Below are 15,331 nucleotides of genomic sequence, written 5' to 3'. Positions count from 1 at the left end.
CCCTCCCCTTCCCCCCCCCTTCCTCCCTTCCCCCTCTGCCTCCCCCAGGCCTCACACCAGGTGCCAGGTCTCTCCTGGGCCCCAGGGGAACTGAGTTAGGGAACCTCTCAACCTTAGCACAGGATATTCCCCCTCCCCAGCCCGGGACCCAGGTTCCTGAAGCCTCAGTCCCCAGGGCCCGGGTCTTCACCCAGAAAACCCCTCAGTGAATCCCCGTGGGTCCTATAAGACATGGAAGGAGTTCAGAACAGGCACCATGCCCTCAAACAAGGGCCCAGGGAGTCGCCTTGGGGTGCCAGGGCCCCCCCCCCCCCCCACTGGCCGGAGGAGGAGGGCGGCCAGCCAGCGGCACTCTGAAGCCCGTGGACTCTGGCCTGGCTCCGGCCTCGTGACCAGACCAAGAGGTGCAGGGAGGGGGCCGCGCTGGCCGCCCTGTAACCCTGGGGAGGCCTGGGAGACGGACTTTCCCGTGTGTCAGATGAGAAACGTAGGCTTCCACCCAGTGCCTGCACCCGTGCACTCAGACCTGGGGTTTGCCAGCCGCCTGCGCCCCATCCATCACGGCATCCCTTTGGGGCGCAGGGGGAGAGTCTGGGGACAGGGGACCAGGATGGCTCTGGGGGGTTCTGTGCCTTGGCCTGTCCCCGCGCAGGTGTGACCCCCGACGTGCCTGGCAGGGACCTGGGACCTGGAGGTGCGAGGGATCTGGGACCAGAGGTGGACAGGGGCCACCGCGGGGGTCCCCACCACGGCCACCGGGGTGCTCTGGGGGTTGTTGCCCCGCCCTTTGACCCACGGGGTGCTGATTAACCAGGCGGCCCCTAGGCGGCCGGGCGGACCGCGCCCCTCCGACGACAGCAGCCGCAGGACACCCGGGAGGGAGGCATGATGGAGCGGCCGGTGAGAGTGCGGACTTGGGTGGAGGAGAACCGAGCCTCCTTCCTGCCCCCGGTCTGCAACAAGCTCCTGTGAGTGCCAGGCAGCCTCTCTTCCTCCCTTCCTCCTCCTCACCCCCTCCTCCTCCATCCACACCCTCTGTCCTCACCCCCTCCTCCTCCATCCGCACCCTCTCCCTCACCCTCACCCCCAGCTTCCAGCTCTGCGCCCAGAGCATAGAAATTGGCTGTCATCCTCACGGTGTCTTCAGGGCAGGAGGGGCAGGAGGGGCAGGAGGGGCAGGCTGTTCCGGGTCCCACCACCTCAGTCTGTTCCTCTTTCTGGCGACTCTGGGGCGGAGGTTGTGGCCTCCCCGTCTGAGGATGGCGGGCTGAGTCCAGGAGGGATGCAGAGGGCAGGGGCAGCCCTTCCCCTCCAGGCCCGGAGACAGCTTTCCAACCCCCAGGGCCTCCCAGAAGTTGGGCCCCAGAGTGGCAGCAGAACCCAGGCCTGGGGACAGCCCAGTCTTACCCCATCTCTATCAGGAAGCCACAGGCAGACGGGGGAGGATCAGCCCTCTGGGAGGATTGTGATTTACTGCTCTTCCCTGTTCCCCTCTGCTGGCAGGCGTGAGCCCACGCACACACACAGAAACACACATACACACACACACACACACACACACACACACACACTCCCCCAGTCCCTCCCTAGCCACCCAAGGGGGTGATCCCGGTCCAGGGTCCAGCCGTCCTTCCCCAGCAGACCTCTCAGGCCCTCCCCTGGAGCCCTTCCCCTCCTTGGGCTCCCAGCTCCGGGCTCACGGTCCCATCCTTGGGGTGTCCACGGAACACCTCCAACACCTTACAGCAGACACTTCCAACCACTGACGCAGCGACAGGCCAGAGACTGTGCCCAGTGCTCTAACACCATCTCCTTTCATTGTCACAGTAGCCCCAGGGGCGGGGGGGGGGGGGGGCGTTTAATAGGGAACTTTCCCAATGCCATGGAGCTGGTGTGGGACTGAGTCCTGGCTCACGCCCATGGGAGAGTTTGACTCCAAAGTGCACACTCGTGGTCACTGCGCAGCGCTGCCAGGGCTAACAGCACCCCCCCACACAAAGCCTCATCGCCCCACTCTTACCCCACTCCATCTCATTCTCTCTCCTCCAGTTTCCCCCCTAACGGTGGCTCAGGCCCACCTGCCCCTAATGGTGTCTCCTCTCATGCCCCCAGCTTTGTCACCTCCGGCCTGAGAGTGTGGGCTGACCCCCCCTCCAGGCACCCCTCTCCCCCGCAGCCCTCCAGCACCGCCCCAACAGCAGTGATCACACCTCGCAGGCCCTGCCTTCCGTCACCCAGCAGCTGTCCACTGAGCCCCTGCTGTCTGCCAGGCTCTGCCCCGGACACTAGAGACCCAGCAGGAACCCAACGGGCCAGAGTCCCTTCCTCCGGGAACTGAGGAGGCCCCACTCAATAGAAACCAGAGGAGGTGGGGGCCCAGGCAGAGCTGGGGCCACAGGGCAGGCTAGGGCTGTGAGGAGATTCTGCTCTGGGCCTCTTCTGGCTCCTTCCTGGCGGTTGAGGGATGATCTTTGCACTCGGCTTCCGCGGCATCCCCCCTCTCTACCCTCACCTTCACGTGGTGCTCTCCCGTGTGTCTGTGTCGAAATCTCCCTTTCTGTAAGGACTCCGGGCGGAGAGGAGTAGGTGTCCCCCTGATCCAGGATGACCTCATCCTGGCTTAACCAACTCCACCTGCAATGACCTGTTTCCAACTTGGGGCACCTTCTGAGGAGCTGAGGCCCAGGACTCCGGCATATGAATTTGGGGTGGTGGGAGGCGGGGCAGACGAAGCTGCTGGAAGGTTGTAAGCAGAGGAAGGACATGATCTTGGCTTCCTCGCTGAGCTCAGCATTCTGACCGATGGGCTAGAATAGTTCTCAAGTGGGCTCCTTCAAGAACTTTCCATATGTACCTAGATCAGCGATCTTCAGCCGGTGCGACGCAAGAATTGTTAAAACATGCAGCACCTGACTATGTAGTCAGGGGCACTGACCTCTTTTCCTTTAGATTATCAAAGAAAGAAAGACAAACATCAATAGCCGTCCGATCAGCAAAAAATATATGTTTTTTTGGTGTGCCACAGAATTTTAGCAATTAATTTATTTGTGCCATGAGATGAAAAAGACTGAAAATTGCTGTCCTAGATTATATTTCTAGAAGAGATGACTAAAAAAGAAAAGAAAAAAAAAGTCCTGGGCTCTCCTGCACCCTTCAGGCCAAGACCAAGCTCTTTGGCTGGGTTCTCACTGACTTGGCCCCATCCTGATCCAGTCTTCGCTCCATCGCTCCCCAAGATCACTCCCGTGGCTCCAGGACCTCGTCTCAGGGCCCCTGTACCAGTTCCCCTCCACGTCCTAAAGCAGGTGCCTCGCAGCTTTAGCCCAGAAGTTTAGAGATCTTGAGCACAGCCCAGGCATCCTGATTGAAGAAGAGAGAGATCCACCACCACGCCACTCCCCCTACTGGGTCAGAGGATGGGGAGGACGCACACAGAGGGACATGCCCCCACACGCTAATATACCAAGCCACAGACACATTCTCAGACACACGCAGATTCTCAGACACACACGGGCACCCTGGGATGAGAGTAGAAAAACTGACAGGGACACTCCTAGCAGGTTTGGCTCAGTGGAAAGAGTGTTGGCCTGTGGACTGAAGGGTCCCTGGCTTGATTCCTGTCCAGGGCATGTGCCCAGGTTTCAGGCTCGATCCCTGGTGAAGGGAGGGGGGGGGGGCTGCAGGGAGCAGCCAATCAATGATTCTCTCTCATTATTGATGTTTCTATTTCCCTCTCCATTCTTCTCTGAAATCAATAAAATAATAATAATTTTAAAAAAAAACTGACAGAGACAATGATGCAGAGCAGCCCTGTTACCTCTCCCAGGTGTGCCAGGCTCCCTCCAGGTCCCCCTACCCTCCCCGCCCCCCAAGGCCCCTCCTGTCCTCTCCCACGAGCTGGTTCAGCACCTTTCCCTTCTCCTCCACTGCAGGCATAAGGAGCAGCTCAAAGTCATGTTCATCGGCGGCCCTAACATCAGGAAGGACTACCACATCGAGGAGGGTGAGGAGGTAGGTCTGCAGGCTGCCCCTCCCCTGCCCCTGCCCCAGGGCAAGGGGACATTCCCCACGCCAGGACCAGAGCCATGGACAGGAGACGGGTGGTCAGATGGCTGAGGGTGAAGGGGCTCAAACGAAATCACTGCAACACAGCTGCCTGGGAGGTGTGGGCACCCAGCGACTCTGATAGCGCCATCTCAGAAAGAGCCCACCCTCTGAGGCTACGAGAGGCTCTAGCTGTTGGTGTCACCCCCTGGACACAGGGGCTGATGGGATGCCCTGATCTCCTCCCTCTGAGCCTGAATGTGCAAGATTAGCCTCCAAAATGAGACCCCAATGCTGAGGGGGACCTGGTGCTCCCCTCTGGCCCCAGGAGCCAAGCTCTCTGGGAAGGGTTGGCTGGGAGGCCCCTCCTAATCTAGGACCTACATCAGTGCTGGTAGGAGAAAAGCAGGGGGGGGGGGGTTGCAATTTTCCCTGAATACCCTTTTGTACCTTGAATTTTGGACTGTTTCTGTGCTACCTTCCCCAAAGTAAATAAACACCAGTAAAAAAAAAATTAAGAGAAAAAGATGGGGCCTCTCAAGGAAGGACCCAGACGGGACCCCAGTTATCAGAAGCTCTGCTGGCCAAGGATCACTAGGGGGCCCCCTTACCTATCCTTTTGGGGGCCTGGCCCTGAGGTTCAAGATCCAGAGTCCAGCTTAGTCTCCAGCCTTCACCCTCCCCCTGCTGGCAGCTCTGCCACAGTTCTAGGCGGAGGGAACACGGGAATCACTCACTGGGCAAATATTTGCTGAGCACCAAATGTGTGGGGGGCGGTGGGGGGAGGATCCAGCAGGCAGAGCCGACCAGCCCCTCACCTCTCACACCTCCAGGTCCTGCACCTCCCTCCAGACACAGCTTCTCACAACCCACCTCACCGGAGACCATTTTCTTCTGTACGAAAAAAACAGCAGGAAAACCCAAAACGGCAGAGAGAAGACGGGATTGGGTGGGAATGGCCATAGTGTCCAAGGTCTCTCCTGCCTGCTTCAGCTCCTCCCCCCGCCACACACCAGTCTTGGCTTCCAGAGGCTTCCACTCTGTTAACCCTGCTGTCAGTGCCCAGCTCTCTGTCTCCCTCCCTTGTTGTCCCCGATCACCTCTGCACCACCCCCCGCCTCAGGAGCTCCCTGAGCTGCTCTGATGGATGGGTGTCCACTTAGGGGCCAGGCCAAGACTCAACTTAGCTGGGAGACTGACCGATGGGGAGGACTGGCCTGAGCAGGTGTCCCCACTCTAGGCTTAGGATTTAGGGTCCAGACTCCTTCCTGGTGAGAGAAGGGGAGTCACTGAGCCAAACTCTCCTCCTCGCTGAGCTCAGGCCCCAGCAACAGCCCCTCAGGGGCCCAGGCTCACCCACTGCACATATTCCCCGTAACCCAGGCCTCCTCTTCCGGCCCAGGGGCCAAGGGGCTGGGAATGAGCCAGCCCGGGTGGGACTCCGAGTCCCCCTAACCATGTGCTCTCGGACAGGCCCCATCACATCCCTCTCTGAGCCTGCTTCCTGCGGCTCCTGGGGACGCTGCCCCTGCCTGGTGGACGGAGGCAGTGTCTGTGGAGGGTGTGCACAGAGCCCGGCACAGGCGGTGCTTAGGATGCATCTGTTCTCTGCATCCTCGGCCGCTCCCCCGCCTGCTCTGCCCGCCAGGCCTTTCCAGGCACCAGAGGTCTGACTCAATTCAGTCTCTGCCCAAGGGGACCGTTAATCCTCCCGCCAGCACCAGGCCCCGAATATCATTTACTTCCAATGGAGCATAATTCCTTTTGCGTCGCCCAGGGCTGCGTGGGATTTTCTGCTGCTCTGGATCTGCACCTCTGCCCCAGGCCAGGCCTGTCCCTCATCACACGGCGGCTTCTGGGCAGCGAGACAAGGCGGAGGAAAATTCCACTTCCTTTCTGGGTTTTGGTTTGATGGCTGCTGATACCTCTCACCTGCCTGCACTGGTCTGCACGTGGCCCAGACCAGACCTCTACCCACTCCAGCTGCCCCTGATGTTCGCAGGGCCTCAGGGCTATGGCCACTCCTTCCTCCTCCCTACCATGGAAGGACCCCCTTACACACACACACACACACACACACACACACACACACACATCCCACACACACACACACACACACACACACACCCCCACACACACACACACACACACACGGGCTTCCTCCCAGCTGGCGGGTAGGGTGAGGGGGAGTTGGAGAATTTCTCCCTAAGAGGCCTTGGGAAGTTTTTTCTTATTTGTCTTAAATAACTTGCATGGGTTGTTTTTAATATACAAGTAAATATTGCTTATTGTAAAAAACAAAACAAAACAAAACAAAAAAAAACATGTGAGATTTGGGGGGAAATGTATGCCTTATTCATAATCCCAACACTCAGGGCATCCCACCACTGGCCGCACCGCCTGCATTCACACAGGTCTGGTCACATCATTAGGATCCTGCTGGGTGTAATTCTGAATCTTGCTTTAACATGATAACTTTAGCATTTCCATTTTCCACCTTACTAGTAGTTATTCAAAAATAGTTTTTTGTGTTTTTAAAAAATGTTTACTGATTTTTGTTTTAGAAAGAGGAAGGGAGAGAGAGAGAGAGAGAGAGAGAGAGAGAGAGATCAATTGATTGCCTCCCACACACTCCCTGACTGGGAATCTAACCCACAACCTGGGTAAGTGCCCTGACCGGGAATTGAACCTGCCACCTTTTGGTGTATGGAAGGTCGCTCCAACCAACTGAGCCACATTGGCCAGGGCTCAAAAATAGTTCTTAATGGCTGCATAATGTCCACATTTTGACTCTAACACAAAATAGTGACATTTCCCCTGTTACTACTGTTAACTTGCTTTGCTGTTCCCGCCATCGCCGGAGGTCTGTGAGTGCTGAGTCCGTGGTTTGTGTGCAGAGTCCCAGGCAACAGCATTCTGAGTGGATACTGCCATTTTATAGACAAGGAAACAGAGGCACAGGAAGGCTAACTGAGCTGACCAAGGGCCCGTGGTGACCTGGCTGAGTGAGGGCCAGGTGACGATGGAATCCATGCTTTTCACTGCCATGTGTTGTGACACAGCCATGTATGCCCAGCATGAACAAGGTGCATTACTGACAACTGCTGCCACCTGCCTAGAGATGCAACTACTTGCTCAAGAGGTGACCCCTGTCCTGGTTTATCTTGAAAGTCCTACATCCTAAGAAATCCCTCTGGCCACCCTACAGGAGTGTCAGCTGAGAAGGCTCTTCCTGCCCGTTGCCAAATGTCCTTCAGAGAGGTGTGTCAGCTAGTCCCTTGTGGCAGACTGCAAAGCCACATTTCTCTAATTCCTCTAGTTTCCCTGAGTTCAGTCTGGTCTCTCTCTCTCTGTCTCTCTCTGTCTCTCTCTCTTTCTCTCTTGTTAATCCTCACCCGAGGATATTTTTCCCATTGATTTTAGAGAGAGTAAACGGAAGGAGAAGAGATAGAGAGAGAAAAACATCAATGTGAGAGAGACACATCGATTGGTTGCCTTCCACACTCAACCCAACCCGGGACTGGGGCTCAAGCCTGCAACTGAGATCTGAGCCCTTAACCGAATCAAACCCATGAGCTTTCAGGCCTCGGGCTGCAACTCTAACCACTGAGCCAAACCAGCTAAGGCTGATTTCTCTTAGTAGATGCTGTGACAAGGACCTCTATCTCCTCTGACTCCTTACATCATCATCATCATCATCCTCCTCCTCCTCCTCCTCCTTATTATTAATACCCATAACCTATTTGACAGGGGCCTTTAACACCCACCAATGTGTGACTGGTAGAGAGAAAATGTGTCTGCCTCCTCCTCCCAGCTCCATGGGGTGGTCTCAGTAAACACATTAAGTAGGAACTTGGGCTAGCATTGGGAATATGCAGTAGGAGCCCCCTAGCTCCATCCCTGTACTCCCATCCCCACAACCTTCAACCCACCCCCCTTCCAGCATCATTGAGTCCCCCAATTACACAGCCAGCTTCTGAGGGATCGGGACAGGCACAGCCCAGCCCCATGCCAGGGCATCATGGTGGCCAGAGGAGCCAGCTCGGGCTGCAGAACTACTAGTATATGCAGGCTCGGCTCCCAATTGTGGCTCCAGGAGTAACTCTTGGACAAGTTGCTTTCCTCTCTGAGCCTCAGTCTTCTCTTCCCTTTTCTGTGCAATGGGGCTAATAACAGCTTTGGAGGTTGTAGAGATTTCTGATCACAGACAGGAAAGTGCTTGCACAGCCCCTGGGACCCAGCCAGGTGATCCCTCTTACCTGGCTGAAAGGTCATTGAATTCTCCAGCGAGCATTTCAACCAGCCTCTTGCCCCAAGCCACACCCCAGCTGTTGCGTCCTGGGTATTTTGGTCATCGCTCACATGTCAAGATGTGGTCCCTGTGGCTCTAGCACTGCCTGTGGCCTGCGTCAGGGGAGACTGGGGCCTCCGGGCAGCAGGGACAGAGCTGCTCACACACTCTAAGGCCTTCAGGAGCTTTCTGAGGGTTCCCAGTGAGAAGACGCTGGGGGAAGTGACGCGTCGGGTCTGAGCCTGTGTGCTGTCCTGTTCCGCAGGTGTTCTACCAGCTGCAGGGCGACATGGTTCTCCAAGTCCTGGAGCGAGGGAAACACCGGGCTGTGGTCATCCGGCAGGGAGAGGTGAGGGGAGCTCCGGGGGGCTGGGAGGTGAAGGGTCGCCGGATCAGGAACCTATGGGGTCCACTCATTCTGGCTTTGGCCAAGGTCTTGTCCTCCTGCCTTTCTGCCCGCTGGGCCTGCCCCGACCCCATCCTCGGGCACTTCCTCTCCGGGCTGCCCTATCCCAGCTCAGCCCGTTCATTGTGGGATGGGCCGGGCCCCGTGGGTCACTGGGAGCCCCAGATGCTGCAGGCAGTGAGGTCCTGGTGGGGGGATTGCAGCCTGACTGACACCTCGTCCCCACACACCCCTGCAGATATTCCTCCTGCCCGCTGGGATCCCCCACTCTCCACAGAGGTTTGCCAACACGGTGGGGCTGGTGATTGAGCGGAGGCGGCTGAAAACCGAGCTGGATGGGCTCAGGTAAATGGGGGTCTGAGGCAGAACATGGGGCGGGAGGGGTAGGCAAGCAGCTAGGAAAGGATCGGATAGATGACGAAAGCTCTTCCTGGCCATTGAGCAGGAATGAGGAGGCAGTGGGGACCCTGGATTTGCCCTTTGGTGGGAAGAGATCAGGGTAGGTGGTGGGTGGTTTGATGATGGAGCTGGTAGGGTGTTCTCTGTGACCCTCTGAGACCAGAAGCCTGTGCTGTCTATACTGCCGTCTATTTGGGGTGGGGTGGTTGCCAAAGTCAGGCCCACCCCGCCCAGGGCAGCTCCGAATACTGCTGCTTCCCCCAGCCTCTGTCCCCAGAGTTAGCCGCCAGCGCCCTCCTCTGTGACTCACTCCACAACCAGCACTGACATTTGTATAACACTTGCCACTGGCTGGGCGCCCGCCTGAGCGCTTTACGTGTATTTATTCATTTAGCTCTCACCATGATCCTCTGGGGCGGGTGCCATGGCCAGCTGTACGTTACAGGTGCTGAGACGGGGCCCGGGAAGCTGAGTTTCCTGGAAGATGGCAGAGCTGGCATGATGAATACAGTCAGGGCCAGGACAGTCGGGATAGGATGGGAGTCATTGCCGGAGAGGGGACCAGCTCGGTGCGGAGACGGCACTGTTTCCAGAGCTGAGTTCCAGTTTGGTTCCGACAGTCACCCAGTCATTATCCTCCAAAAGGAGGGTGCGGCCTGCGGCTCAGGGGACACAGATTTTTTGGGGGGTGAGGGAGAAGAAACAGATTTTTACAAAAGCTAAACTACGTTTTGTATGTTTCAGCTAAGAAAATTTTAAATTCCCAGCAAGTTACTAACATCTGCCTTTGGCTACAATGCACATTTTTGTTTTTGTTTTTGCTAATCCTCACCTGAAGACATTTTTTTCCCATTGATTTTTTTAGTGAGAGTGGAAGGGAGAGGGAGGGAAAGACGGTGTGAGAGAGACACATCGATTTGTGGCCTTCCCCAGTGCCCCACCGGGGTCGGAGACTGAGCCTGCAACCGAGGAATGTGCCTTTGACCGGAATCGACCCCAAAACCCTTGAGTCCATGAGCCAAACCGGCTAGGCCATAGTGGACATTTTTTTAAATGCCCCCCCCCCCCCTTTTTTTTTTTTTCTAATTTCCCAAATCTTACACATTCATCCTTGGAATCAGAAAAAGGACACGAAATCATGAACAAAATTAAGATGACCTGTCAAGGACAGGGTAAATGCTACGGTATGTGAATGAGATCTCGAAACAAACAAACAAACAAACAAACACAAACAACAATAATAAAGAGAACACACACAAAAATTGTCATCCCACCCATTACACCTAACAACGTGCTTAAATTTCCATCTTGACTTTTCCTTCTCTGTGTATCTGCACCTTCCAACCATCGCAGTCTCATTGGGAGCACAGGTTGGAATTTTGCTTCTTATACCAGATCTCCTGAGTATTTCTTATACTTTTAAATTCCTTGTCAAACGCACCACGCTAATGGCTACACGCTGATCTGCGGCAGATTAACAGTCCGCGGGAGACGCAGATGCCTGGCCTGAGGCTCTGAAAAAAAATTTTCCCCTTGGGCTCGATCTGGGGAGTCTTCAGCGATGGAGAGGACGGTTTCCTCAATAACGTTTTCACAGCAAATTCAATAACGGATTTCATCTGGCTGCTCTGACCTTTCATAAAAGCCAGGGACTCCGCATTAAAATTCCACTCCGAGGGCAATTTCTGGATGACATCACGGTCCAGTGACGAAGCTTTGGGGTGGCCAGCTCCATCCCAGGATGGAACTTGGGGTGCCGGGTCGGGGGTAAAAGAAGGGGTGTCACTGTGTGTCTGTAGGCAGGACCACTTCCCTTTGGGGGAAGAGCAGGCAGAGCTGACCAGGCCCTGGGAGCTGAACCTGGGGGTTAGGCATCCAGTCACCAGAGGTGCAGTACACACAGGCCCTGAGGCACGCACGGCCCTGTCTGCCAGGTGCTCCTCACGCCAGCTCCCAGGCCGGGCTGGGGGCTTGGTGGGCTTCAGGGAGCCCAGTAGAGGCTGTGTGCACATGCATACGGACCTTCCTTCCCGGAAGAGGCCCAGCCCTTTGCTCCAACACTCAAAGGCATCCCTAAAAGGAGAAGGATCTCCGTCCGGGGGGCATCTTCCACATGCTGGGTCCTTACTGTCCCATGAGCTCTGACCTGGAGCGCCAGCAGGCATACGGAGCATCCAGCACAGGCCCCGGGTTCCGGCTCCGCCTTCGCTTCTGCTTTGGGGAAAATGAAGACACTCGTCGTTGACGCTCTCTGTGCTTCGACATCTGTCTCTGGTCTGTCCTGCTTCTGCCACTTACAGGCCGCGAGATCCCTGCGGAACTGCCAGCTTCTCTGAGCCTCAGAGTCCTGTCCACTTTGTAGCTCCCCAAGTTTGGGGAACCAGGAAGAGCTGTGTGAATGGGGCGGGTCACAGCCCCCTCGCTTTGGGGGTGCACACTGCTGCTGGGAGAGCCGGCTGCGGCCTCGGGGTTGCACTGACAGGGTGAATGACGCGGAGCCAGGCAGGCCCAGAAGTCAGCACACAGAGCTGGGCCCTGGGGAGGCGACCCTGAGGCTGCCCAGAGGGGACACTGGCTGCCCACCCTTTGCTCCGGCAGGTACTACATCGGAAACACCACGGACGTCCTGTTTGAGAAGTGGTTCTACTGCGAGGACCTCGGCACACAGCTGGCCCCCATCATCCAGGAGTGAGGCCCCTCCCCGCCCCTCATTCTCCAGGCCCCGTGCTCTGGCTGGGGGAGCAGCCCCTCAGAGAAGTGCTCCACGGAGCACCTGCCAGCCCGGGGCGGTCAGATTTAGGGAGAAAGTTACCCCTTCCGGGGAGAAAAGGAGGCTGCCCCATGGGCCTGGGAGGGAGCGGGTGGTGGATATGAGTCGTTTGAGGCCCCACGTGTGTGTGTGTGTGTGTGTGTGTGTGTGTGTGTGTGTGTCACTGACCTCTCAGTGGGGAAAGCTGGTCCCTCTCCTCCCTCCCCTCTGTCCTTGCAGGTTCTTCAGCTCTGAGCAACACAGGACAGGAAAGCCCATCCCTGGTGAGGCCACAGGAACTGCCCTCCTCTCCCCTCCCTCCCTACTTTCCCAGAGCAGGATGGGGTTCAGCCCACGGTGATAGGGAGTCCCCTTTTGAGTCCTCTGCCCAGCACTCAACGTACAGGAAGATGGCACCAAATGGTACCCCCCACACGGCTGCTGGGTCCTTGGGCCCTTTCCTGCAGTTGAGAGCTGGGGCCCCTGGGAACTGGGTCTGCTGGGCTGGGAGGGCTGGGCCAGAGGACACTGATCACTGCGGGGCTGTGTGTGGGTGCAGACCAGCTGCTCATGGACACGCCGTTCCCCCTGAGCACACGATCCGTCATGGAGCCCATGTCCTTGGAGGCCTGGCTGGCTGGCCACCGCAAGGAGCTACAGGGGGGCGCGTCCCTCAGCCTGTTTGGGGACACCTATGAGACCCAGGTAAGGCAGCCCGGGAAATGGGAAACACACACACTCATACACACACACACACACACCACATTTTGGAGGTTATGCATTGGCCTTCCTGCTTCTTCCCTGACTCCAAAAATGATGGTTTTGCTCTGAGTAGAGGCCTGCGGAGGCTATGTGGTCCCAAGCAACCTTTCTTTGCCTTCCGAGTGGGGTGTGGCCTCATCCAGCGATAGGTTTGTGGGATCTGGGGTTCCACCCCTGCTAGGAATTCCTGAGCCTTTGGCCAGGCACAGCCTTGGGAGTTGGAAGGGAGAAGCACATTTGGAGGTGAGGGCCGGGTGGAAAGGTACACCGAGAACCCAACAAAGCCAGGCCGGGGGAGTGGGGGCCACAGGCGTGAGCTAGATGGTCAGAGCAGCAGGCAGTGCCCGGGTCCTGGCGGAATTATCCTGGAGACAACAGAGCTTCGCCCACGCATTGAAGATGGGGGATGATGAGGCAGAGGGCTGCTCTAGAAAGACGGCTGCACCCCGTGTGGGCGGGATCAGGAGGGCGAGTGTGGAGGCCGGGAGACCTGCCGGAAGGCTTGTGCTCGCTTGTGCGCTCCAATGTCTACTGGCACATCCTTGCAGTCTGAGTTAAAGCACTCACCCACCCCCGCCACCCGAGAGGTGCTCGCTGGATGCAGACCTGCCTTAGTGCAGCAGGGCTGTGGGAGCAGGCACAGCCCAAAGCCCCGGCCGCCATCACAGCAGCGTCACTCAGCGCTGAGCTGGCCCATGGCCTCACCTTCCGCCTTCCTCATCCCTGCTCCCACCTGCTTCGGCTCATACCAACACATGCCCACCGAGTCCCGTCCGGGCCCGCAGGGGCACGGCCAGCACACTAGCTGCAGGCTTCCAGGCTGATGGAGAGCACAGAGCTCCCGCCTCCCTCTCGCTCACGCCCTCCCCTCTCCCTCCTGCTCCGTAGGCCGGCATTCCAGAGTAAAGGAGGGGGGCGCCCTCTGGGGAACTGTGTGTGTGTGGGAGCTACAGGGTCTGCACTGTGCCGTGCACATGTGTGTGCCCCTGCGGGTATTCCCGTGCGCCAGCAACAATAGCTGTGACGGGCTACGGAGGGACCGGATGTGCATGTGTGTATGGAGGGCAGACATGCACGATCCGGAATGGCAGGTGGGCAGCTCCCATCATGATGGAGGCGCAGCAGGGGGGCCTGCAGCCTCCAGAGAGGAAGGGAGAGAGATAGAGAGTTAAAGGGCATGTACCTTTGCATCACAGAGGGCAGTGGTCGGCAAACTGCGGCTCGTGAGTCACATGCGGCTCGAGAGCCGCGGTTTGCCGCTCTGCTGACTAATGAGTTTGCCGACCACTGCAGGCCCCGCCCCTGGCCCACACAGGCCTGGTGTCTGGGGGCCAGGTTTCAGGGGGCAGGAAGCACCAAAAAAGATCTGTGTCCCTTCCCACCAGGTGATCGTCCACGGACAAGGCAGGAGCAAAGACTGGAGGCAGGACGTGGACATGTGGCTGTGGCAGCTGGCAAGTGGGGCCCGCCGGAGGGGGTGGCACCACCTCCCGCCCTCGGGGACTGGGCTGCCCCTGGGCCTGGTGCTCTCAGGGCCCCCTTGCCAAAGCCGACTCAGGCCCCTCGGACAGCTGTGGGGGCCGGGGAGCCTCCGTTTGACCCTCCTGCTCTTCTCCCCCAGGAGGGCTCCTCGGTGGTGACCATGGGGGGGCAGCCCCTGAGCCTGAGCCCCGACGACAGCCTCCTGGTGCCCGCCAGGACCGAGTGAGTCCGCCGGAGGCCTTTCCCCGGCTGTGGGCCTCCCTCCTCCCCTGGGATCCCCAGGACCCAGCCTTGCCTCACCCCTGTCCACCCGTGTCTCCGCAGGTACTCCTGGGAGCGAGGGCAAGGCTCTGTGGCCTTGGCTGTGATGCAAGACCCCGCCCGCAAGAAGCCCCTGGGGTGACGGTCCTGCAGAGTGTGCTCAGCGCCACCCCGGCCGAAACTCCCACTTCCCCAGCCCCCACTGCTTCTCCGTCTACTGCTGCTGAGGGCCTCAGCGCCCCCTCCCCGGGCCGGGCCCTGGACATCACTGTCGTCCATCCTCCTCCTCTCCTCCCAGACTCTCCCCTTCTCCTCTGCAGCCGTCAGTCCCCTGCCCCACACAGCTCGGCCAGGCAGTCTGTCCCTGGGTCCAGGCTGCCTCTCCGTCTCTCTGTCCTCACGGCCTCAGCTCAGTACTTGTCTGCCGCCCAGAAGGCCCTCAATAAAGGCTTCCTGGTGGCCGAAATCGGTTTGGCTCAGTGGATAGAGTGTCAGCCTGCAGCCTGAAGGGTCCCAGGTTCGATTCCGGGAAAGGGCATGTACCTTGGTTGCGGGCACATCCCCAGTAGGGGGTGTGCAGGAGGCGGCTGATCGATGTTTCTCTCTCATCGATGTTTCTAACGCTCTATCCCTCTTCCTTCCTCTCTGTAAAAATCAATAAAATATATATTTAAAAAAAGGCTTCCTGGCGGATGAGCGCCCGTGGGTCTGCAGCGACACAGGCTATGCTCAACAGCTGACCCCATGTGCTCACATGACTGTGCTATCCGCAGTGTCCGGGCACCGGGTGACTGTGGACGCGTGGTGGGTCCATTAGGGGGCGCCCCTGCTTGTAGAGGGGCTGTCATCACGGTGTGCTTGTGGCCTGGTCCACGCGGGCCAGGGGTTTGTCCTGGGGGACAGCGGATATTGTCTCTCTGCCTCTTTCCCACGTGTT

General features: G+C 58.0%; 1 protein-coding gene across 1 annotated transcript; it reads left to right on the top strand.

Annotated features, from left to right (window-relative positions):
- Nucleotides 1–824: 824 nt before the first annotated feature.
- Nucleotides 825–14,854, top strand: HAAO (3-hydroxyanthranilate 3,4-dioxygenase). The gene is made up of 10 exons (XM_036435182.2): nt 825–968; nt 3,933–4,011; nt 8,601–8,684; nt 8,980–9,086; nt 11,739–11,828; nt 12,130–12,173; nt 12,449–12,594; nt 14,037–14,105; nt 14,273–14,355; nt 14,458–14,854. The coding sequence occupies exons 1-10, from the start codon at nt 886–888 to the stop codon at nt 14,534–14,536; spliced, it is 864 nt and encodes a 287-aa protein (XP_036291075.1). The 5' UTR covers nt 825–885; the 3' UTR covers nt 14,537–14,854.
- Nucleotides 14,855–15,331: the final 477 nt, after the last annotated feature.

The sequence above is a fragment of the Pipistrellus kuhlii genome, unplaced genomic scaffold (assembly GCF_014108245.1).
Source record: "Pipistrellus kuhlii isolate mPipKuh1 unplaced genomic scaffold, mPipKuh1.p scaffold_m20_p_13, whole genome shotgun sequence".
In the NCBI taxonomy this organism is placed as follows: domain Eukaryota; kingdom Metazoa; phylum Chordata; class Mammalia; order Chiroptera; family Vespertilionidae; genus Pipistrellus; species Pipistrellus kuhlii.
This window is presented reverse-complemented; position numbering and strand designations above follow the sequence as displayed.